The following is a 23,365-nucleotide window of genomic DNA, read 5'->3' on the forward strand; positions in this document are numbered from 1 at the left end:
CACTCCTGCACAGAGCCCCCAGCCCTCCCTGCAGAGGCCTGAGTAACAGAGCCGGCCAACACCCTGCCCTGGGAGTACCCCCGCACAGCCCTGGCTTCCCCCTTCACAGGAAGAGGTATGAGCCTCCCATGGGAGCGCTGGCAACAGGCATGGGGGGGTGTAATGGGACGTGTTACCTTCTCTTTGCAGGGAAGCAGGATGGATGAACAACGATGCTCCTTCCCACCACCCCTCAAAGTAGGTTGGAACCGTGGCCCCACCCTACCCTTCTGTGGCCGTCTGCCTGTGCTGCTTCCCGAGCAGTCTCTCCAAAGGCCTTGGGACCTGGAGGGGTTGGGGAGACTCTCTCGCCAATCGTGATCAGCAGTTACAGGAAGACTCAAACCCAGGACCCAGGAGGCTTCTGCCTGGGAAGGCAGATGGGGAGGGGAGGAGAGGAGGAGATGGGAGGAGTGGCTGGTTGCCCCCCAGCCTGCTGCGAGGAGACTGAGAGGAGGCGGGGGATGGAAGGAGATGCAGGGAGGCTCTTGTTTAGACTCAGGATTTTCTTGGGGTGGGAGTTGCACATCCCCTCCAGATAGGCATGTGGTTCTATGCTGGATTTGGGACCTCAGCAATCCAAGAAGACTGGTGGCTGGCCTGGGAGGGAACAGGGGGACTGCCCAGGGCTTCAAGGTGAGGGTTGAGGAGGGGGCTTGTGAGCATATGCCTGATTCGTTGTTCAGAGCAGGGTTCTTAAAGTGTGGTCCTTGAACCAGCAGCAACAGCATTACCTGGAAGCTTGTTACAATGTAAATTCTTGGGCCCCACCTAGACCCTGGGAAACTGGGGATGGGGCACAGCAGTGCGTGTTTAAGGAGCCCTCAAGGCCATTCTGATGCACTGAGAATCACTGGTCCCTGGGTTTCTTCTGGGGAGGCGGTGAGCCTCCTTTTCCCCAGGCAGAGAGACACCCAGGGGAGACTGCCAGCACTCAGTGAGCTAAGCTTGCTCAGCCCCTGCCTCATGGGGTCACCCCTGGGAAGCCCTGGGGAGATGACACAGCCCCATCCACACTCCCAGCCCAAGTGGCTGGCTGAGCAATGGAGCATTCTGGGGAGACTGGAAGTAAGTAAAGGGTGAGGGTCCCACCCCAGCTGGGTCTCTGGCCTGCTTGTGTTTTGTAGACAGAGGAGGACTACATTCCCTATCCGAGCGTCCATGAGGTAACTGGCTGGACCCCCTGAACCCATCCTCACCCCGAGTCTGGACTCTCAGGTCCTCCTCCCTGCCAGGAGCCTGACCATAGACCTTGCCATGGGCTCTGGGGCCTCAGTTTACTGGCCCAAGTCTTTAGAGTCCATGTGAACCCTTAGGCCTTTAATCCCGACGTTTCAGCCTCTTGGCCGAGGTCATTCTCCCAGCTCTACCTTCCCGAACCAAGTCCCCATTCTTGAAGACTGGAACAGGGGGTTCCATGTGGCCTGGGTCTGTGCCTGCAGTAGGAGGGAAAGGGCTGGAGCAAGTAAGCTGGGGGGGTGGATGCAAGCCCTGGGGTCCACGTGGGCTCTGGGTTGTTCCCTAGCTCTCCTAAGCCGTGGCAGAAGTGACCCTGGGTCTGAGTTGGGGGATGTCCTGAGGCCCTGGTAGGGTGCAGTGTGGGTGGCTCTCAGCTGAGTCCTCTGTCAGGTCCTGGGACGAGAAGGACCTTTCCCCCTCATCCTGCTGCCCCAGTTCGGGGGCTACTGGATTGAAGGCACCAACCACGAAATCACCAGCATCCCGGAGACAGAGCCGCTGCAGTCACCCACGACCAAGGTGAAGCTCGAGTGCAACCCCACAGCCCGCATCTACCGGAAGCACTTTCTTGGCAAGGTGGGTGGCCCGCTGGTGTTGGGGGCTGGGCCCGGGAGGGAGCCAAACCCAAGGGCTGGGGCTGGGTGGTAGTCCTGAGTCCCACGTCCCGGAACATTTGTGGTGGATTCACGCTTTCATTCAACAAACATTATGGCATAGTGGTTAACATCAGAGACTACCGCGGCACGATCCTGGCTCTGTCACTTGTTACGTGGGACAATGGGCAAGTCACTTACCCTCCCCGTGCCTCTGTTTCCTCATCCATAAACACGGAGAGGGTGATGACACCCACCTCAGGGGGATGCTGCACAGCTTTAATGAGAACGATGCTTGTAAGGTATTTAGAATGGGGTCCAACATAGAGTGAGTGCTCAGTCAAGGTTAGAAAATAATGAGCACCAGCTGTGTGCCAGCCGTGTTCTAGGCACCAGGAGTGCAGCAGCAAACCAAACAGACCCGGGCCCTGCCCTCAGGTACCGTGAGGTCAGGGCTGGGAGACTAGTGTAGTGTCATGGCCTGACCTGGCTTGGCACAAACCCCTGCCCCGTCTCCAGCCCCAGAGCAGGGATCCTGCCCAGTAACAACTGGTCAGAGTGTCACCCAGCAGTGCTCCAGGCAGAAGTTACCGGGTGAGATTGTGGTAGCTGGAGGGGAGGTCCCATGCTGGGATCTAGTGCGTGCCAGGCCCCATGCCAGCTGCTGTACCTCTGTCCATCTCCAGCCCAGCTGGTGGAGTGGGGTGTGGGTTCTGGAGTCTCATGGCCTGCGTGTGCATCTTGGCTCTTCCATTTATTGATGGTGTGACCTTGGGCAAGTCATTTGACCTTCCTGAGCCCGTTTCCTCATCTGTAAAAATGAGGATAACAAAAGTACACGTGAAGTATAGAGAACCATGCCAGGCACATAGTAAGTACTTAACGTTAGCTATTACTACATTTTCATAATTACTCTGTGAGATCAGGATTGCTCTAGTTTTTACAGAAGAGGAAACTGAGGCTCATAGAGGTGAAGTTCTTGGCCAAGGTCACACAATTACTGAGCCAGGAATTGGACGTATCTCCAGCTGACCTTCCATTAAGACGTGCCGGGAGGGTTTATGCTCTTGGCTCAGAGGACTCAAGGACTTCAGCGCAGCCCTCTTTGCCAAGGACCTGCCACTCCCTCTCTGCAGATGGTGCCAAGCATTCGGGGGTTTCCGCCACTCTGTCCCCAGGCAGAGCTGGGGGGCACTCTTGGCTCCAGGCCCACTCAGACTGTCCCCGAGCTGCGGATTTGTGGGGCACATCCCCTGCCCCTGCCTCCTTCTCTTCCTGCCCTCCGAGCACAGGTGTTCACGTTTCAACAGAACTGACTTCCAGGATGACTCCTAGGGTGTGGCTGGGAGCCAGCCCCACTGCCAGGGCCAGGGCCAGCAGGGGGAGCCCAGGGCCGGGCTGAGGTGGAATATCTTGGCACTCCTGGCCTGCCCTTGATTTGAGGACTTCCCCTTTTGGAGGTGCCAGCCCCGGGCTCCTCTCTGGGGGTACCGTTCCTGCCACAGCTTCCCCTCGGGCCTTCTGCAAGATTTCTTCCCAACCCTGTAGCTTCTCCAGGTGAGGCAGGAGGGTGGGAACCTGTCCGGTGAGCCGCCCAGTGTGTTCATGAGATGTTTCACTTCCTGTTTCTCACGAGCCCTGGCTTCAGGGGCCAGAGAGCCACAAATTGAGCAATCAATCAGAGTATTTTTATTGAGCACCTACTGTGTGCCCAGCCCCGAGAAGGGCAGGAGCGGGGAGACAGAGATGCAGGTACAAATGTGGTCCTGACTTTGATGAGGACCCCGACAGACAAAGTAACTAACCTTCACTGAACGCCTACTCTATGCTGGACTGTTCATCTCTTTCAGCCCCTGCCACCATCCCACGAGGTAGTTGGCCTCCCGTTTTACAGAACGGGAAACTGAGGCACAGAGAGGTGAGGTGACCTTCTCAGGCTCCCCAGCTGGCAGGTGGCAGAGGTAGGATTTGAAGGCAGATCCGTCTGATGCAGAGTCTGCCATTAGCCATGACACCGGCTGCTGGGTAAAAGCCCCCCATCTGGGAGCGAGCTGGCTCTCTGGCCTGGTTTCTGGAACCCCAAGCTCAGCTCTGCCCTCTGTCCGCCCCCCCTCCTCCCACCACAGGAGCATTTCAATTACTACTCACTGGACACTGCCCTGGGCCACCTTGTTTTCTCACTCAAGTACGAGGTCATCGGGGACCAGGAGCACCTGCGGTTGCTGCTCAGGTGAGGGTGGGGTGAGGGGCCCTGCGACAGCAGCCGGGGCTGAGGTCTTGCCATCTAAAAGCCCACTCTTCTAACCAAGGCCCAGGGAGGGCAGGGAATTGCCTGAGGCTGCTCAGCAAGTTAGCACCCCAACCAGGCCTGGCCCCGTCGTCACCTCTGGTCCTCCCCGGGGTGTGTCCCCTCTGCCCCTATTGTGTGTGGAGGGCCTTCCATCTCTCCTTCCCACTGCCTCGCCCCTCAGCGCGGGCTTTCTCCTCCCAGGACCAAGTGCCGGACACACCATGATGTCATCCCCATCTCCTGCCTCACTGAGTTCCCCAATGTGGTCCAGATGGCAAAGGTGAGGCCTCTTTGGGCACCCTAGGTGGGCACACAGCTGGCACGCTGTCATCTTTAGCCCCACATCCCAGCCCTGCGTGCTGCAGCCCTGTCTCCAAGGTCCCACCTCTCACGTGTCCCATGACGTTGGCATGCTGCCACGTGTTCTGGGCTCCTGTCCCCTGCCCGGTGCTTTTGGGTCACTTTAGAGCACCTTCGGATACGGGAGACCCCATTCTGAGCAACAGCGAGCCCCCAGTCCTGCTGCAAACTCCCTTGTTCCCTCTCCTTTCTGCTGCTGTCCTCTCCAGCCCGCGCGGCCGGTGGCCAGGGAGGCCCTGAGGCCCCAGCCTCAGCTTCTCCCTTCTCTCTTCCTGCAGCTGGTGTGTGAAGATGTGAATGTGGATCGATTCTACCCTGTGCTCTACCCCAAGGTATGGCTGCATCTGGGCCCTGCTCCCTGGGGTGGGTAGGGAACGAGGGAACTGGGCGTTCACTGGGCACCTGTTGCGTACCGGGTGTCTCCCCTAAGTCCTCTCAGTTAACCCTCACAACAATGCTGCAAAGTCACCAGTCTGCAGAAGAGGAAGCAGAGGCTCAGAACTGTTCTGTGTCTTATCCGGCGATGCACAGTGGATAAAGGAGGCCTGCCTTCAAACTTGGTATTGTCCGCCTTGGAGGCCGGCCTTACTCTCAATGCCTTTTGGGGACCCTCCCAAGGCAGTCAGTGTGCCTGAGCCAGGGGACTCCACTGGCCTTGTCTTCTGACCCAAGGGGAACAGGGGAGGGGGAATAATAACACAGGCACCTCTGTAAATGCTGCCCCATAGACAGCAGCCACGCTCCCAGCTCTGGTGCTGGGTTTGAGGTGCTATGACCATGTGGGGAAGGGATGGTGGCTTGTCTTCAGTGAGTCACGGGTGCTTCCCGGAAAAGGTGGCCCCAAAAGGCATGTAAGCCCTTGTGGCTCTGACTGAATTCTGGAGCGAGGAGAGGGGTGGTGGGGTCCAGGAGAGGTCCCCCAAAGGAAGGGGCCTCAGAAATCAGACGTTACCTCTTGGATACAAAAGAGGAAACTGAGGCCCAAGGTGAGGGAAGGGGCTACTTCTCAAGGCTCCACTCAAGTTGGTGAGACTTGGCTCATTCTAGAATGACGCTGTGGGTTTATAGAGGAGCCAAGGAACAAGTCAGGTGTTACAGAGTGGATGGAATAGGGCAGGGGGCCTGTGGGCAACACTCAGGAGCAGTGAGTTTACGCTTTGGACATGAGTTCAAGTCCCAGCGCTGCCACTTGCCAGCAGTTGACCTTAGGCAAGTTACAAGTTACTTAAGCTCTCTGAACCTTCGTTTCTTCCTTTGGGAAATGGGGACAGCAGCATTGTCTCCCTCGTGGGCTTGTCCTAAAGACTGAATGAGATGACACAGGTAAACTTCGTGGCACAGTGCTTGGCACGAAGAGCAACAAATGGCAACTTAAAAAAGCGGCCTATTTCACCCATCACCCTCTCCCCCCAGGCTTCCCGCCTCATCGTCACCTTTGATGAGCATGTTATCAGCAATAACTTCAAGTTTGGAGTCATTTATCAGAAGCTGGGGCAGGTGCGCTCACCTTCTCCTCCCTGCCCTCCGACCCGCCTGGCTGTGGATCCTTTGCCACTGGGAGCACCTGCCCAGGGACTCCGTTTCCCAGGACCTGGGGGTGGGGTGCGAGAGGCTCCCAGCCTTCTCTGGGTGCAGGTGGGGGGAGGGACAGCAGCTGCTTAGCAGCGCCAGCTCGGTGACCTCAGTTCTCCATGTGTCCCCAGACCTCCGAGGAAGAGCTCTTCAGCACCAATGAGGAGAGCCCTGCCTTCGTGGAGTTTCTTGAATTTCTCGGCCAGAAGGTCAAACTGCAGGACTTTAAAGGGTGAGCATTAGGGGGGACAAGCATCGATTAGTTGGACCCGTGCCCTCGGGCAGGGAGGGAGCCCCTGTCCTGGCCCCACAGAGGCCTGGCTGGGGCTGGAGACTGAGCCATGGCCTGGGGGGGGCCGGGGCAGGTTCCGAGGAGGCCTGGACGTGACCCACGGGCAGACGGGGACCGAGTCTGTGTACTGCAACTTCCGCAACAAGGAGATCATGTTTCACGTGTCCACCAAGCTGCCCTACACAGAAGGGGACGCCCAGCAGGTAGCCTGGGCACCCCCCCCCCCCGCCACCTGCTTCCCACCTGTCCTCCTGTCCCTCGCCTCTACCTGTCTGTTCAGTGTTCACCACACCAGGTTCAGGGGGCCCTGGGATATAGAGATGGAAATGATCCATTCTCCCAACTCTTGGGCTCTAGCTGGGGCAGGGTGACAAGCTGCTACAGTGTTGGGAAAGCCTCAGTTTCCACATCCATGAAATGGGGATGATAATGGCACCTACCTCATAGATGAGCATAAGACGGGATGCATCTAGAGTGGCTGGTACAGTCTCTGGTACATATCAAGAGCTCCATAAATGTGAATTAGTATTTTTACGGGGGAAGGGGCATTGTGGGGTGACATGGGGGCACTTAAACGTGGCAGAGGTGGGAGTCAAGAAAAGCTTTCCAGATAAAGTGATTTTTAGCCTGCAAAGTTGCTGGGAGAAGGAGGGGGAATGTTCCACGTGGAGAAAATGGCTTCCACCTTCTTCAGAGGCCTGGAGGCAAGGAAGTGGGGGGCATATTCTGGGAGCTGAACTCCTGTCCTAGGCTGCCTGCAGGGCTGTCTACCTTCCTCCGTGCCCCCACCCCAGGGGGATAAAAGGGTAATGTGAGAAAAATGGAAATATTTGTTTTTAGTGTCTTTTGATTTTCTTCTAAGAAGATCCTCCGTTCATCTCAGCAACATGAGTGTATACCGAGCGGAACCCGTTTGCTCATGAGAGGCCATGTGTGGGGCATTTAGGAGAAGGGCTGGGAGGTAGAGCCTGGGGACCAGGAGCCCTGAGTTTGTTCGAGTCCTCTGACTCACCGCAGGGCCTCGCAAGTCACTGCTCTCTTGGCCTCAGTTTCCTCATCTGTCGCGGGATTCCAAGCAAACTAAAATAATTTTGAAACAAGTTTCTCACGACCTTGTTTTGAGGGGAAGCAAATTCTTAGACGTGCCCTTCTGCCTACCCTAAGCCCTCCCACACTCCTGCGGGCACCCTCCCCCGTGCCCAGGGAGCCCCTCTCCGGCCAGGTTGTGAAGGCCTGTGGCCCTGTGCTCAGTTGCAGCGGAAGCGGCACATCGGGAACGACATTGTCGCTGTAGTCTTCCAGGATGAGAACACACCCTTTGTGCCTGACATGATTGCATCCAACTTCCTGCATGCCTATGTGGTGGTGCAGGCCGAGGGCGGGGGGCCCGATGGCCCGCTCTACAAGGTGGGTGATCGTGGAGCTTCCCAGGGCTCTCAGCCACAGCCCCTCCCTGAGTCACTGTGAGACCTCTCTGAGCCTCAGTCTTCCCACCTGTAAATAGGGGGACTGTCCGGAGGGCTCTGAGCACCCCCCTTGCTCTGTTGACGGAGGATTCCCATCCCACCCTCCCTGCTCCCCCAATTTTCCCGCCTCAAAGGAGCTGGTTGCCCTGCTCTACCCTTTAGCCTCCTAGGCCTTCCCTATCCTCTATGACCTCTGAGAGCCTCCACCCTTTCTCACCATTCAAATTCAGGACCAAGGATGGACGAGCTGAAATCCTGGGGTTCACTCACCCAGTCTGCAGTCACTGAACCTTCCCCAGCAGGGGGCAGGCCAGGGATGAATTAGGGGTCTCTGGCTGGGGTGGGGACTCCACAGAGACTGCTGCTCTCCCTTGCAGGTCTCTGTCACCGCTAGAGACGACGTGCCCTTCTTTGGGCCCCCCCTCCCGGACCCTGCTGTGTTCAGGAAGGTGAGGGGCAGCCCCCAGCCCCAGTCATGGACAGAGTAGGACAAAATGGGTGGGGGCCGAGGGGGGGGTGCACAGTCTGCTGTAAGAGGTCCTGAGGCCCCACTGTGTGCCAGGGCAGCTGGGCTCCCCTAACCATGTCACTGGGGACTGGCTTCTCATTCACACGGATGGATACACACTGTGATCTTTATTTATAAAGTCAGGGAACAATCTGCATCATTATTTTAGATTTCTCATAGAGGCTCTGTGGCCCTTCCTAACTTGTATTATCTTTTTGACAGTTACAGTCTTCTTCCTTCTAAAATGTTTGGGAAGGGGGCAACACATTTCTCTCATCTCTCAGAAGCCACACCTCGAGCCTTGGCTTCAGACCCCTCACTTCTCCCCCAGACTGAGGCAGTGGGAGATCCCAGCCAGCCCCTTGCATCTGTGAGGTCTGCTCTTCCAAGGGGTGGGCAACCATGAAGGGCCTAGGGGGCCCTCACAGGTACCTGGGCTGGGGGGCTGAGGCCAAGGAGGCCCCCTTCTGAGAGAGACGAGGATGGCCCCAGGGCCCCAGCAGGGTGCGGCTCAGGAGCTCCAGCCCCTTGTCTCTGTGTTCACCCGAGCCCTTTCTCTCCTCGCCACTCTCGGGGGCTCCCAGGGGCCTGAGTTCCAGGAGTTTTTGCTGACAAAGCTGATCAATGCTGAATATGCCTGCTACAAGGCAGAGAAGTTTGCCAAACTGGAGGTGAGGATGGGCTGTTGGGCTGGACCCCTGCCTGCAACCTGGCATTTCAACCCTGCCCCTGGGGAGGGAAATGCCAGGTTCAGACTTTGGTCTCTGGGAGAGCTGTCTGGGGTGGGGTGGATTTAGGGGCAGCAGGGCTGTGGTCCAGGGAGAGGAATTAGGGCATTTCTAGGGGTATGTGAGGAATGTCCCAGGAGGTGCTCGCAGGTGGGCAGGCTGGCACAGAGGGCACCATGAGGGAAGGGGCAGACTGTGGGTTGGGACATGAGCAGCCTTGAGCGCTGATGGAGCTGCGAGGTGGGGGTCCCAGGGAAGCCAGCATGGGCTCCTGGGGCCCGGGGCCCAGGCCCACTCCCTACTGACGCAGAGAAGGTGGCCAGGATTCGAATTGTAGAACCAAGGGCCGATCACTGGGGTCTCTCCTGATGGCCTCGACCTGGCCCACAGGAGCGGACACGGGCTGCCCTCCTGGAGACGCTCTATGAGGAACTGCACATCCACAGCCAGTCCATGATGGGCCTGGGCGGTGACGAGGACAAGATGGAGAATGGCGGCGGGGGCGGCGGATTCTTCGAGTCTTTTAAGGTGAAGGGCCAGGGTCTACCTGGGGCAGAGAAACTGGGACCTGGCTCGGGTGGAGTCGGGGGTGGGACTATGGACGAGGCTTGGAGGGGCGGCTAGAGGCGGCTCGCATTGGGGGTGGAGTCGGGTGGGGGCGGAGCTCTGGGTGGAGTCTGGGGGTGGGGCTGTTAGACGTGAGAGGAGCTAGGAGCTAGGTGGCAAGTACCTGGGGGTAGAGTCTGGGTGACCGCGAGCCTCAGGACGGACCTAGGCTTTAGGGTGGGGCTCTGACTTGGGAGGAGTTAATGGTTGAAGGCGGGGCCTAGGCTTGGGGGTGGAGTCTACCTGGGAGTTCCGCGAAGGTTCGAGCCCTCTGAGCGGCAACCAAGTGCCTCTGGTGCCTCTGGTGGTGGCTACCAGGTCAGCAGGCAGAGAAGAGAGGAGGAGGTCTCCGTCCTCACTGAGGGAGAGAAACAGAAGTCTGAGATGCCATTTGTGAACCGAGTGGCTGTAGGAGAGGAACCTGGCCTGTATGACCTTAGGCCTGTGTGACCTACCATGGCTGTCTCCGCATTACCTTAGAGTTAAGGGTACAGACGGCCTGGGTTCACTTACCAGCTTGAGCATCCTCTGAGCCTCAGTTTCTTTCGTTTCTTTTTTTTCAAGTTGTATTTGTTTAAGTAGTCTCTGCACTCAACATGGGGCTCAAACCCACGGCCCTGAGATCGAGTTGCATGCTCTTCTGACTGAGCCAGCCAGGCACCCCTGAGCCTCAGTTTCTCTATCTCCTGGGTAGGGCAATGGCCGTTTACTTCATACAACTGTTGAGAATTATTTGTAAAGCAGCTAGATTAGTGCAACGTAAGTTCAAAAGCCAACCTACCTCAGCAACTGCTGTCCAAAGTGAGAGAGGAGGAGGGAGTGTCTCTTTCCCCCGTAGGGCCTGGACGCCCCCAAGCTGCAGGTCCCCAGGCTGTGGCTCCTTTGCCACCTTCTCCACTCCCAGGAGGGGGGCTGCCCATCCTCTGGGTGCCCAGCCAGGCTGGTTGGGCCTCGCCATCACCCCAGGGCAGACAGCAAAGCTGGAGACGCGGGTTTGCATAAGGGGATTGGCCCAGCTGCCCGGGCCTGCCCTGGACTTAGGCGAACAGACTTTCTTTGAGAAAGGGGACTGAGGAGAGCCCTGCCTGTGCCCACCAGAGACCGGGAATGGGTGGGGTGGACATGGGTCTGGGGGCTCTTGAGGGAGGGCTCCAGTGGTCTCAAATCTAGTAGGTGCCGGATTAGGTCAAAGAATTTCTTAGAGGCCGTAGAGCCCACAGTGAAGGGCATGTGATTTGGCATCTGGGTTCCAGGCTCATCTCATTTGTAAAAATGGGCATGATAATAATGCCCACCTGGTAGGGTGCATTGAGTGAGAAAATGAGAATAAAGTACCTGGCCCCATAGGAAATGTTCAGTGTAGATTGGCTGAAGAAAGCAAGGAAGAAAAGGAGAGAAGGAGGAAAGAAAAGCAAGGAGAGGAAGCCCTAAAGGACCCTAAAAGCAAGAAACTGAGGTTTCTGGAGGGCTCTCTGCGTGCTCTGGCTCATGCGCCAGCATCTTCTGCAGTCCTTACAACAGCCACATGAGAGTCCCGGGAGGCTCCGAGAGGTGAAGTGGCTTGCCCAACGGCCCCCAGCAGGCTGGCGGCAGAGCTGAGGCCCAAACTGCCCTTCGGCACCATGTGGACTCACCTCTCCTGGGGCCTCACAGGCAGGGACTTCCGGGGGTCCCCTGGAGTGGCATTGGTGGGGAGGGGCCAGACGCCTGGGCTCCTGGGTTTCTGTGGGGGGTGGGACCTCACGAAGTCTGTGCCGCCTCCACTCCCACCCCACCTTCACAGCGGGTCATCCGGAGCCGCAGCCAGTCCATGGATGCCATGGGACTAAGCAACAAGAAACCCAACACCGTGTCCACCAGCCACAGCGGGAGCTTTGCCCCCAACAACCCCGACCTGGCCAAGGCAGCTGGAATAGTGAGTGCCACCCCCAGTAGCCCTCCGCTCTCCCCGACCTCCGAGGCCCGGCCCCGCCTCCTCCCGTTGCCCTGGCATTTGAGTGCCCAGCCTGGGTTCTAGACTCAGTCTAGCCACTGCTCTCCATGGGGGTCCAATGTCCGGGCCATGACGCTGGGGTGCACAGAGCCTGCAGCCCCCTTCCCTCCCCCTGGCCCCTTATTCAGGTGACTTTCTGTGGGTCAGCTCTGGGGCTATCTCTATCTGACACTCTTTATCGAGCACCTACTGTCTATCATGTGCTGGGAATCGGGCTGCTTTGTGGGCACCTAATGTCAAGCCTTGAGTTGCCGGGAGCATCTACTGTGTGTCAGGACCTGGATTTCTGTGTGAGCACCTGCTGTGTGCCTGGCTCTGAGATGCTGGTGGGTGCCTCCTGTGTGTTGGGACTTGGGCTGCTATGTGAGCACCTACTGTGTCAGGACCTGGGTTGCCGTGTGTGTGAGCATCTACTGTGGGCCCGCCCTGAGTTTCCATGAGCACCTACTGTGTGTCAGGTCCCGGGCTGCTGTGCGGGCATCGACTCTGTAAGTATCTACTGTATGCCCAGCCCTGGGTTATTCTGTGAGAACCCAGCGTATGTCAGGAGATGAACTCCTGACTGAGCACACAATATGTGCCAAGCCCTGGATATCAGTGAATCTGCGCTCTGTGCCAGGAAGTGAGCTGTGTGGTGTGAGCATTTATTCTGTGAGCATCTATTTCTGTGTCCCTGGCCCTAGACTGCTGTGTCAGCACCTACTGTGTGTCAGGGCCTCTGTGGTTGTGGCTCCCTATTGTGTGTCAGGAACTGGGCTTCTGTGTGAGCACCTGCTGTGTGATTACTTCCTGTCTGCCAGCCTCTGTGGGATTCTGCTGCTAACACTGAGCGGGGGTGCTGGGCGCACGGGGTGGGTGAGGCCTTCGGCTGTGGGCTCATCGGCTTTCCGCCGCCTAGTGGCCACCCCTGGCATTGCACACGCAACTCTGCTCCTCCTTGTCTGTCCATCTTTCTTCCACTTATCTGTCCGTCCTTACTTCTGTCCTTTATCGCTGTATGCTGCATGCCAAGCCCTGTGCTCAGTGCTGTAAGGCCGTGTCACATGGCAGGAGATTCCCCACCCCCTAACCCCCCAGCCACCCCTGCCCCATGGTCTGGCCCGGCCCGGGGAACAAGGCGGGACCTCTGCCGTCCTGTAGTCACCAAGCCCACTGTCACTGGAGAAGCGGGCCCACCCCCTCCCTTCCCTCCGAGTGGCCTAGCCTCCTGTGGGTGCTGTAGAAGGGGCCCCGGGGCCGGGCCAGGCCAGCAGCACCCACCATGGCAGTAACCAGACCCATTTCTGTTTTTGTTTTTTGTACAACTCTCTTCTCTCCTGCTGTTTCCTTTTCCTTCTACCGTCTGCATTTTCCCTGGTTTCCCTTCTCTTTCTTTCCCTCCTGCTCCCCCCACTGACACCTTTGTCCTCCTCCTCTTCTTCCTCTTTCCCCACACTTTTCTCTCCCTGCTTCCTCCTTTCTGCCTCCCCGTTCTTTCCATCTCTGTCTCTCTGTCTGTGTTTCACTCTGTGACCTCCGTGTGTTCCCCCACGTGTCCCTACCTGTGTCTCTGTCTATTGGCCAATCTTTCCCCCGTCTGCTGTGCCGCCCCTTCCTGGCCGTATCTCTCTCTGTCAACCCCATCTCAATCTCTCTCTGTCTTTCTCCATGTCTGTCTGTCTGTCTCTCTCTGCCCCTGCCCTCTGCTGCTTGCCAGTCATTGCTTATTCCTGGGAAAAGCGCGAGTAGATTCGGACGCCGGGGCAGTGCCATAGGCATAGGAACGGTGGAAGAGGTTGTCGTCCGCGGGGCCGCCGGCTCTGGAGGCTGCCTGCACGTGCTGTTCTCTGCTCGCTCTCAGGACGGAGGCCATATTGGGGACGTTGCCCCCCCCCTTCCCCCGGGCTGGGCCCGGGGGTGTGCAGGATGGGGTGCCGGCAGCTCTGATGGCACTCAGCACCTGCTTTGGGGCCTGGTACCTGTGTCAGAGCCAGCGCCCCCCACCTGGGGCTTCTGGCCCTGCCCTGGCCCTGGGGACCCTCACCCAGTCCCTGCCAGAATCTGGTGCCCAAAGACCCTATGCCCAGCCGCACGTCCCCCAATATCGCCAGTTCTGCATGGACCTCCATCCCTCTCCTCTGCCCTGATTCCCCCTCCGCACCATGAACTGGCCTAGGGTTTCCTGCCCCTCCGTGCCTCCCTGGGGCCCGCCTTCCCGCCTCCCCGGAGAAGCTGGGGCATGCTTCTGGTGCCTGGGGCATCCCCCCCCTCGTGTGGTTAGAAACCGGGGGAGGGAAGGTATCTTGCAACTGCTGGGCCCGAATCTCCCCCAGCCAGTTTGGAGATTCCGAGGTGGGGCAGGGGCTTATGTTGCTGCATCCACTGTCTCCCCGCTGCCCTGAGGCTTCAGGTCCCATGATACCCCTGAGGGGCCGAGAGCCGGTAGCCATTCTGAGGACTCGGCCTGGGATGCGGTTCCAGGCGCTGCCCTGCTATGTGATCTCGAGCGCCCTCGCCCTCACCGGGCCTGCTTCCCTCTCTGTTAACTTGCAGGGCTGTCTCTGGAGATGGGCGTTCCTCTCATTCTTTCTTGTTCACTGCCTCTGCTTCAGGGCCTGGGGCAGCAGGGCCCCAGGTGGTATGTGGGGGACAGTGGCTCTCCCAGGGCAGGTGGGCACTGAGTTGGGCCCTTTCCCTGCAGTCACTGATCGTCCCTGGGAAGAGCCCCACGAGGAAGAAGTCGGGCCCGTTTGGCTCTCGCCGCAGCAGCGCCATCGGGATCGAGAATATACAGGAAGTGCAGGAGAAAAGGTGGGTGGGATGGGTCCCCTGTCACCCCCAGCCCCTTCCCTGACCCCCGTGCTGTGGCAGAGGTACGCAGGCAGGAGGGAGTGCCCACTCTTCTGCTCCCTGTCCCTTACTGGGGACAGTCAGGTACCTGCTGTGTGTCAGGCCCCAGGGCCAGCTCGTCACCTAACGTGAGATGCCTTCATCGGTTCAGCGGTTCTGTTGGCTCCCCAGGGGGTCACACCTTGCATGTCAAGATGCTGTAGGGGAGAGGGTTCAGGAGTTGCCTGCCCAGGTCACGCAACCAGGGAGAGGCAGAGCCGGGATTTACGGCCTGGTCTGTGGGGGTCTGCGGATGCGTCTGTGCGGGCAGGGTGCAGGTGGCACGCCATGCGAGCAGCGGAACAGCCCCTGGGAAGCGGAGGATAGTTCCTGAATGAGTCCTGTCTCTACCACACTGGGGCTGTGTGACCCTGGAAAAGTCACCGTACCTCTCTGAGCCCCACTGTCCCAATCCGGAAAATGAGGACAAGCACATGAGCAACAACCCAGGGCTGCGGCAGAGGTATGGTGTGCCCCCCAGAGCGGAGGTGGTGCCATCCTCACGGCCACGAGAGCCCAGAATCCCGTGAAGCCTGGATTTAAGCCTTGGCTTTGCCATGTCCTAGCTGTGCGTCCCTGGACGGATTCCTTCCCAGCCCTGGACTCCAGTTTCCTTATCCATACCAGGGATAAGGAGGGTGCTGTCTTACGTGGGCGCTCCATCACTGCCTGTTCCTCTCGTCGGCCAGGCCAGCCAGGGAGCTGCAGGGACTGCTCTGGGGTTGGCCCCTGAGGATCTAGGGTGTGGGGACGAGGCAGGAGGCGCCCGTGACCTTCTCTCACCACCTGGGCCTCGTTCTACCCTTGGTGCCAGGCCCGGTGCTGAATCCCCCCGCTGCCCCCCTGTGCCCCGCAGGGAGAGTCCCCCCGCCGGCCAGAAGACCCCAGACAGCGGGCACGTCTCACAAGAGCCCAAGTCGGAGAACTCATCCACTCAGAGCTCCCCAGAGATGCCCACGACCAAGAACAGGTTGGGGTTTGGGGCACGCCGAGCCAGGGGGCTCGGACTCACCCTTTCCAGTCCCTGCGTGGGCCTGGGGCTGCCTGGGAGCATTGGTGCTGCCACATCAGGGCGTCAGGGGGGCCTGGGTACTCTCACAGGCCGTCCGTTGACACGTACCCATACCCACTGAGAGCTTCATTCATGCCGGGCCCCATGCCAGGCTCCAGATCCAGCAGTGAGCTGGGCACACACACCCCCTGCCTCGTGGAGCTGACAGTCCAGCGTAGCATGACCTGATGAGCTATTTCTAGACGGTGCCACAAGAGAACAACAAAGCTGGGGGTGCAGTGGGGAATGATCAGGTGGGCGGGGGGTAGATGGTGCTCAGGGAAGACATCCAGAGGTGGGGGAGGCTTCAACTGAGAGCTCAGTGAAGAGCCAGCCCTGCTAGGACTGGCATGGCAGAAGGAAGAGAAGCACAGCAGGCGCAAAGGCCCTGAGGCGTGCTTGAAGGATTGAAAGAAGGGTGGTATGGTTGGAGCTCAGTGAGCGAGGAGCTGGGCCCCGGCAGACATTGTGCTGGGTGATGTCGGGGATGAGATCAGCACGGTGGGCAGGGGCTAGATCCAGGCTTTGGAAGCCATATTGAGAACTTTGCGTTTTACTCTAAGTGGGGCCAGGAAAGAGCCTTTGGGATTTTAGTTAAGAGGAGTGAGACTTTCGAACCTGACTGTGGGTACGATGTGAAGAGGTGGGGCGGGGAAGAACGGACGCAGGAGGGGCCACCCCTCCCTTCAACGCTGTGGCTCTAGAGGACTGTGCTCTGCTGAAGAGTCAGGCAGGTAAACAGAGAAGCGGGAATGGATGGCAGGGACAGGGAGAGACAGGGCTCGCACACCCAGAGTGAGGAGGTCTATTCCCACCTTGAGAGGAGGAATCAGGGAGGAGACGCTCCAAAACCTTGGCTGAGTTTTGAAAGATGAATTTGCTTTTTGGGAGTTGAGGGAAGGAGTGAGACTCCAGGTGGGAGACACAAAGTCCTGGGCCTGGAGCAAAACTGAGAGGGTTGAGAGTAGAGTGTGGAGTTGGAAGGCCTGGGTCCAAGCCCCTTTCTCCCACCTATGTCTGGGTGACCTTGGGCTGGGCACCCACCCTCTCTGAATGGTGTTTCCTCAGTGTTTCCTCATCTGCAGAGCGGGTCTAATAATGATAGCAATGAGACCACTCGGGCAAAGGCACTTGAAACAGTGCCTGGCCCAGTCAAGCATGCACTAGACCATAGTTTTATTGTTAATAGTTACTATTATTACTGAATACCAAGCCAGGGAAATTAGACTGTATCTGGGACAACGGGGAGCCACGAGAGGGCTTTGTACAGGGGAAGGGCATGCTCAGATCCATGAATTAGGAAGGACAGTGGTGGTGGGGGAGCCTCAGAGGCCTAGGCAGCCGTCATGGGGGGCACAGAGGTACTTGGCTGGCTGCAGGCTGGGCCTCCGGGGCAGGGAACCGGGGTCTGGCTCAGGAGGAGCCCAGAACAGACGTGGGCTCACGGGGTGCTGTCTGGCAGAGCGGAGACGGCAGCCCAGAGAGCCGAGGTGCTGAAGGACTTCTCCCGCTCCTCGTCCAGTGCCAGCAGCTTCGCCAGCGTGGTGGAGGAGACCGAGGGTGTGGACGCGGATGACACAGGCCTGGTGAGAGGCCCAGGGAATGTTGGCTCTCTACAGTGGCCCGGAGGGGGGCTCTTTGGTCCCCGTAGATGCTGCAGGCAGAAACATGAGCTTGGGTGTGACTGAGATGAGATCAGGGGACCCAGTCCAAAGGAGCAATGCAGACTAACCCTCCCTTACTGTAAAGCCTTCCATGGCTCCCCAGTGTTGCCCACAGAGCACCCAATCTCTGAGACCGTTGAAGATCTGGTCCCTCCCTACCCCTGCATCTCTCACCACTTCGGCCAATCTGCGCTCCTTTGCAGTCCCTCCAACATACCAGGCTTACCCTACCTCTGGACCTTTGCACTTGCCATTTCCTCTGTCTGGAAGACTCTGCCTGCCTCCTCTTTCCCTCTCTGTCCGACTGACTCCTACTCATCCTTCTTGACTCAGCCTCACATCACCTCTGAAAGCCGCCTAGTCCTAGGGTAGGTTAGGAACCACCCCCACCGCCCCCCCCCCTTTAATGTTCTCGCAGGCCCCCCTGGGGCTTTGCCCCTAGCACCCTTGTGTCATTCTTCATTCATCAAACCTTTAGTGGCCACGTGTTTCTTGCCAGGCCCTGCTCCAGGTGCTGCAGGTGCAGCAGGGAACAGGGCAGACCGTGGCCCTGCCCCATGGGGCTCAGACTCTAGGATTGTAATAGTTCTTCACAGTCTGTCTTGCCTCCTAGACCTCACTGTCTGAGGGCGGGAACCGGGCCTGATTTCTCTCAGTGGTTTGGCCCAGGAGAACATCAGTGAATGTTTGCTGAGTGAACGCGTGGGGGTGTGTGGTGTAACGGCTGGGACTGTGCCTGTTCCTACTCTGCCCTCCGGGTCTCCCCGGGGCAGACGTTGCTGGGCCCCCATCCTCTTTGCAGGGGCACAAGGGTGAGGGTTTGTGGGTTGCAGCAGGCAGAGGACGCTGGGAGAGGGGAGGGAAGCAAAGCCAGTGCCACGGACGAGGGCTAACCTCCCTTTTCCTCCCATCCCCAGGAGAGCGTCTCGTCCTCAGGGACGCCCCACAAGCGGGACTCCTTCATCTATAGCACGTGGCTGGAGGATAGTGTCAGCACCACGAGTGGGGGCAGCTCCCCAGGTACCAGGCCGCAGACAGCTTCCCCTGCCAAGCCATTCTTGTGGCAGGAGAGGGACAGGGATAGGCACAGAGGGTCCAGACGACTTCTCATGCCCCAGGGGGTGGGTGTGTGATGGGACCTCCCCTGACATAGGGGACAGTGGGTGGGTCATTATCTGGCCTAAGACGGTTGAGGGCTCATGGCTTCTGGAAGGGTCTCGGAGGATGACAGAGGGGTGGGTAAAGACGGGAGTTAAGGGTGGGGCAGGGTCGCGGAGCACCAGTGCCTACCGCCCATCCATGCGTCCGTCTCCTTGGTGCCTCCCCGCGGCCAGTGAGGTGGCTCCCTCCTGCCCCCCTCCCCAGGACCCTCCCGGTCACCCCATCCCGACGCCAGCAAGTCGGGGGACCCTGCGTGTCCCGAGATCAAGATCCAGCTGGAGGCATCTGAGCAGCACACGCCCCAGCTGGTACGTGCAGCTGCCAGAGGGCTGGCCAGGGCGGATGTGACCAGCCTAGAGGCTGCCTTGTGGGGACACTCACCCAGGAGGGGGTTAGCTGTTGGGGGAAGGGGACAGGTGTCCAAGGGGACCAGGGGTGGGTGCTGGACCACGAGGTCCCCCTGAGGCCAGGAGGGGTTGGGCTCATCTGGCCTGGGCACAACCAGTGTCTTCTGCTTGCCTGTGTCTCCTGCCCCATGTCTTCACCTATCCTGTCGCCTGCCTCGCTGCCACTCTGTCTGTGCAGGGCTGTTAGCCAGGCTCCAGCTCTGAAGGTGAAACTGAGCAGGTCAGACCCAGTCCTCAGCTCTTGTTTGGGGGGAGAGGGTGGGAGTGGGGAGGAGGGGGGTGACTCCTCCTGTTCCTCTGTCACTTCCTTGGGCTGAGAGCTGTGTACCTGGATTCGAATCCTCTGCTACTTAAATGCTGGGTGACTTGGGCAGGTCATCGGCCCCTCTCCGGAACTCAGTTTCCTTATCTGTGCAGCCGGGCTAATAAATGCTGCCTCACCTCTGCCCACGAGTCAGCGGGAGGATTTGGTGGGAGCCTGCAAGGGACTAGGTGGTTGCCGGGAGGGAGGGGCCTGGAGGGTCCCCAGTGGGATGGAAAGACCCAGAGCCTGGATCTGGGGCAGGCCCTTCCCGCTCCCATCTCCCTGCATCGTGGTGTGTTCCTCTCTCTTAACCCTGCAGGTGAGGCCGCAGAAGCACAAGGTGAAGACGCAGTGTCAACTCCAGGTGGATAGGACCTCTGCCCCCACGGCCAGCACCAGCCTGTGGGCTGTCCCCTGCCCCCGCCTTGGCCACCTGTCTGGACTGTCTCTGCGGGGCGGAGCCATCCGGACCCAGGAGGGGGAAGCTGCTGGCATCATCCCCACCCCCCAGGCTGGGACAGGCAGTGGTCAGTTGAAGCAGAACTCCAGGCCTGGCCTGCCCCCGCTCTGGGCCCTTTGTCACACCCGGGTGCATCTCCGGACCCCTGGGGAGCAGGACGGGAGGGCAGGATTGAGATATCTTGGTGTACACAGAGCCCGTTGCAGAGGCGGTGGGACGTGAAACGTGGTGGGATGGGCACTGGGCTGGGAGTCCTGAGTCCTGGCTTCCAGTATGGGTTCTGCTGTGTGACTTTGGGCAAGTCAGTCTCCCTCTCTGGGCACCTCTGCTACACGTGGACAAGATTATTTCAGAGGTCAGTGAAGACTGTGATTCCATGCACCTCCCCCAGAATGGGGGATTGTCCTCCCAGGGGCCCCCATTGCCCTCCCTTGCTTCTTGGGCTCCCTGGGACCCCAGGTGGGCTGAGGGGCTGGGAGCTGGCTCTGCCTGTTGCCCCTCCTGGACCCTCAAGCTCTACCACAGATCTGCCGATGCCATGGCCACTGCCTCCACGTGACAGACAAGTGACCCCCTTAGGGGGAAGGGAGACCTCCCTGGCTTCTCAGCCAGCACCCAGCTTAACCCCTGCCATCCCATGCTCTGGGCACTCCAGGTCGCGGGGTCTCACTGGCCTAGAGTTATGGGCCTCGCCTTTGTGACCCCTCCACCCAACTCCCACGGAGGGGCAGCCAGGCACAGCTGCTGTGAGTCCACATCCTTGTGTGTGTCTGTCCACACTTTTTAGGCACCACGCCAAAGGCCAGCCTTCCGGCCCCAACACCCATTTTGGAAGCCCCCGTGGCTGTGTGTATGTCGGTAACAGTTGTACAAAATAAATTCTATTTATCGCTATTGTACCCCGAGTTGGGCCTGGCTTTGTGTGAACCCTGCCCCGCCCGACTCCGGACAGATCTCAGTGGTGCCGAGGCACCAGCCTGCCTGTCCCCCGCACCCTACCCTTCAGAGCTGCTAAGCTCTGGGGGCACCTCCGCGGTCAAACCACGGGTGCTGTGACCACCGGGCGTGCTTCCTTTCCACCGTGCTGCCCTCCCCTCCACCTTGTTCCCCTTCTCCAAGGGAGGCGGGGAGGGGTGGAGAATACAGCTCTGAAGTCAGGCAGACCTAGGTTCGAGTCCCCGCACCATCTCTTACTAGCTGGGTGGCCTTGAGAAACTTGAGCCTCGGTTTCCACTTCTGTGAAATGGGAGCGGTAGTACCTCTCCCAAGGGTTTGTGATGAGGGTTCGCTGGGCCGGTGTATATCAAATACCTGGCACAGCGTCTGATTCACGGTGGGTGTTCAGAGACCAGCTTCCCTCTCTCCTTTCTCTTGCTCAGTGAAGTCCAAGAATTTCCTCAATGTGGCCACCAGGGGGCGCCAAGGGATCGCTTACCAGGACTGATGGGGGCAGGGGTGGGGGCTCAGCCGCGCAGGGCAGTTACAATCAAAGGTACTGAGTGACACGGGGTTGGGGGCGGGGGGGGGGGGGGGGGGTCATGTGCACAAGGCGGGGCCCAGGCTGGGTGAGGGAGACATGGAGAAGACTCCTCAGCAGTGGTGATCGAGCATCCTGGAAAGGCTTAGGAAAGTGTCCCTAGGGCAGGAAACTGCAGGTGCAGAGGTATGGAGAATGGAACTGGGAAGGTAGCAAACAGTTCTGAGTGATGGGAAGGTGACAGGGTAGAGATGAAGCCAGGGCCACATGGCCTTGAATGCCAGGTCAAGGGGTCTGTGCTGAGGGCAGCGGGGAGCCATGGAGGATATGAAACTGGGAGGGATTGTCATAGCAGTTGGGAACTGCTGGTGTAGACCAGCTGGGCAGTGTCAGGCAGGGAGGGGAGGATCAAGGTGGCAGATGTTGGGGACAGAGGGCAGGAGGACAGTGGACAGGCCTGGAAGGACGGGGGTCGGGTGGGGCGTGAACATCTGGGCGAAGGACCTGATGGGATGTGGGGCTGAGTGGGGAGTCCAGCCTGGGTACTGGGTGAGGGGGGCCCCCTCTGAGGATGGAGTGCAGGAGCAAGGGCAGCCTGGATGCCCACGTACCCTGGCCTCCCTGACAGTTTTGCAGCCCCCTCCCCCCCGCCACCAGCCCCCACGCCCTCCCCAGGACGGCGGTAAGTGCACCCACTGCCATGCTCTTCCTGCCAGGGCCCTTCTGTGGCGCTAGGATGTCTGGGGCCACCCGGGGGCTGTGACTCACACCCGATGCCTAACCGCACCCACCTGGTTTGGCTCTAGGCTACCCTGGGCTCTGTGGGTCCCCTACTAGCCCTAGCCCTTCCCTGCACAACCGCATCCCAGTTCTCCAGCCATCGCACCCCCTCCCATTCTCCATCTCTGGTCGGGTCTCCTCCCATCCCACCGCCAAAGGGCCGGCAGCCACAGTTCAGCACCAAGGTCAGGAGCTTGGCTCTGAGTTCCTTTATCTCCTCTCCGTGCGAGTTGGGGCACATGATTTTGGCTCTCTGGGCCTCAGTTTCCTCAACTGTACAGTGGGAATGCTAAACCCTGATGTGAAGATTCAAAAGTGCACCCTGGCACGTGATAGGCTCTGAGAAATTGTGTGCGTGTTGGGAGTGGGAGCCGTGATTAGCCATGAATGGGAACCAGACCTACAGCCCACATCAGAGGATGTGGGGTCAGCTTTCTGTGTGGACGATGGAGTGATCGGTGTCGGGCCTGACACGGGCGTCTGGACACGAGGCTTTGGGAACATACGATTGCGGGTTGCTTCCTTGAGCCTCAGCTCCCCAGGCTTTACTGGGACTGACGATCCTTTTATAAAAGAGTCTGGGCACCCCTGCTCATGGCCCTTACTCCCTCGTGCAGCTCCGACCCACAGCAGGGCTAGAGCACTGGGGGCTGTCGTGGCAGAAGCAGACCTTGCCTTTGCCCCCCTGTCTGCCCGGTCTGTGCCAGCCCCCCATCTGTGGCAAGGGCAGGCCTCTGGGCTGGCTTTCAGGCTGGGCCCCAACCCACACCCACCTCTCCAGGCTCCAAGATGGGGCCAGGGGAGGCTGAGGAGGAATCTGGCCTCTGGGATCAAAGTGTCCAACGCTGTTTCTCTTGTGCCTGCGCCAGTGCCGTGCTCACTCTGGGCTCCGAGGTGGGGAGGGCGAGCCAGGACACTGACCCGAGGCTGGAATTAGGGCTTGGGTGGGGGGCACCGGGCTCCGGGAAGCACTGGACTCTACTTAGAAATAGCTCTGGTGGTGGAAATGGCAGCCAGAGGTTTCTCCAGACGCAGGAGGCAAGAGGCCTCCCGTGGAGGGACTTGGGCACCTGGCTGACCTACCGTCCCCGTCCCCCGTGCCTCAGAGCTGGTACCTGTCTCTCCAGGCCTCAGGTTCGTTGCCTGTCAAAGGAGGACAAAGCCTTACCTATTGGTGTGAAAAGACTGTCATGGCTTCTAGGGTGCCTGGCCTAATAGGAGGGGTCCTCCCCTGTCCCCTGGGGTGTCCCTGGACATTCATGGTTAACCCTGAGGCGACTTTGCCAAGGAGACGGCCGCAGGCTCAGGCCCGCCCAGTGCCAGGGGACGGGGACCTGGATGTTCTCTACTGCTTAGGCCACAGGGGGTACTTAGCCAGGGACCCTGGAATGTAGAGGTCCCTCCCTCCCTGTACCCGCCCTGCCAAGGGGACAGCCAGGGACGGAGTCTCCTGAAATAACCAGATCTGGTTAGTGAGGCTAATTTTAAAAGCCACTCTGGCTGCCCC

General features: G+C 59.2%; 1 protein-coding gene across 2 annotated transcripts; it reads left to right on the forward strand.

Annotated features, from left to right (window-relative positions):
- Positions 1-86: 86 nt before the first annotated feature.
- On the forward strand, positions 87-19,714 carry RAP1GAP (RAP1 GTPase activating protein). 2 transcript variants are annotated; one of them, XM_049617875.1, is made up of 22 exons: positions 87-237; positions 1,167-1,205; positions 1,669-1,854; positions 3,998-4,101; positions 4,363-4,441; positions 4,800-4,853; positions 5,935-6,018; positions 6,225-6,325; positions 6,459-6,588; positions 7,637-7,792; positions 8,229-8,300; positions 8,944-9,030; positions 9,478-9,615; positions 11,477-11,608; positions 13,383-13,460; positions 14,367-14,476; positions 15,411-15,524; positions 17,068-17,191; positions 18,187-18,289; positions 18,635-18,738; positions 19,016-19,057; positions 19,461-19,714. In XM_049617875.1, exons 1-21 carry the CDS (start codon positions 118-120, stop codon positions 19,022-19,024), a joined length of 2,124 nt encoding a protein of 707 aa, XP_049473832.1. In that variant the 5' UTR covers positions 87-117; the 3' UTR covers positions 19,025-19,057; positions 19,461-19,714. The 2 variants fall into 2 exon arrangements, with proteins under 2 accessions (XP_049473832.1, XP_049473831.1); XM_049617874.1 differs by lacking the exon at positions 13,383-13,460 and having other exon boundaries at positions 115-237.
- The last annotated feature ends 3,651 nt before the right edge of the window (positions 19,715-23,365 follow it).

This window comes from Panthera uncia, assembly GCF_023721935.1.
Source record: "Panthera uncia isolate 11264 chromosome C1 unlocalized genomic scaffold, Puncia_PCG_1.0 HiC_scaffold_4, whole genome shotgun sequence".
NCBI lineage: Eukaryota > Metazoa > Chordata > Mammalia > Carnivora > Felidae > Panthera > Panthera uncia.

Bases quoted from the DNA above. Each gene is read 5' to 3' on its own strand.
- RAP1GAP (XM_049617875.1), top strand. From the start codon at position 118: ATGAGCCTCCCATGGGAGCGCTGGCAACAGGCATGGGGGGGTGTAATG. The intron at 9,616-11,476 runs GTGAAGGGCCAG...CCACCTTCACAG, and splicing joins GATTCTTCGAGTCTTTTAAG to CGGGTCATCCGGAGCCGCAG. The intron at 14,477-15,410 runs GTGGGTGGGATG...TGTGCCCCGCAG, and splicing joins CAGGAAGTGCAGGAGAAAAG to GGAGAGTCCCCCCGCCGGCC.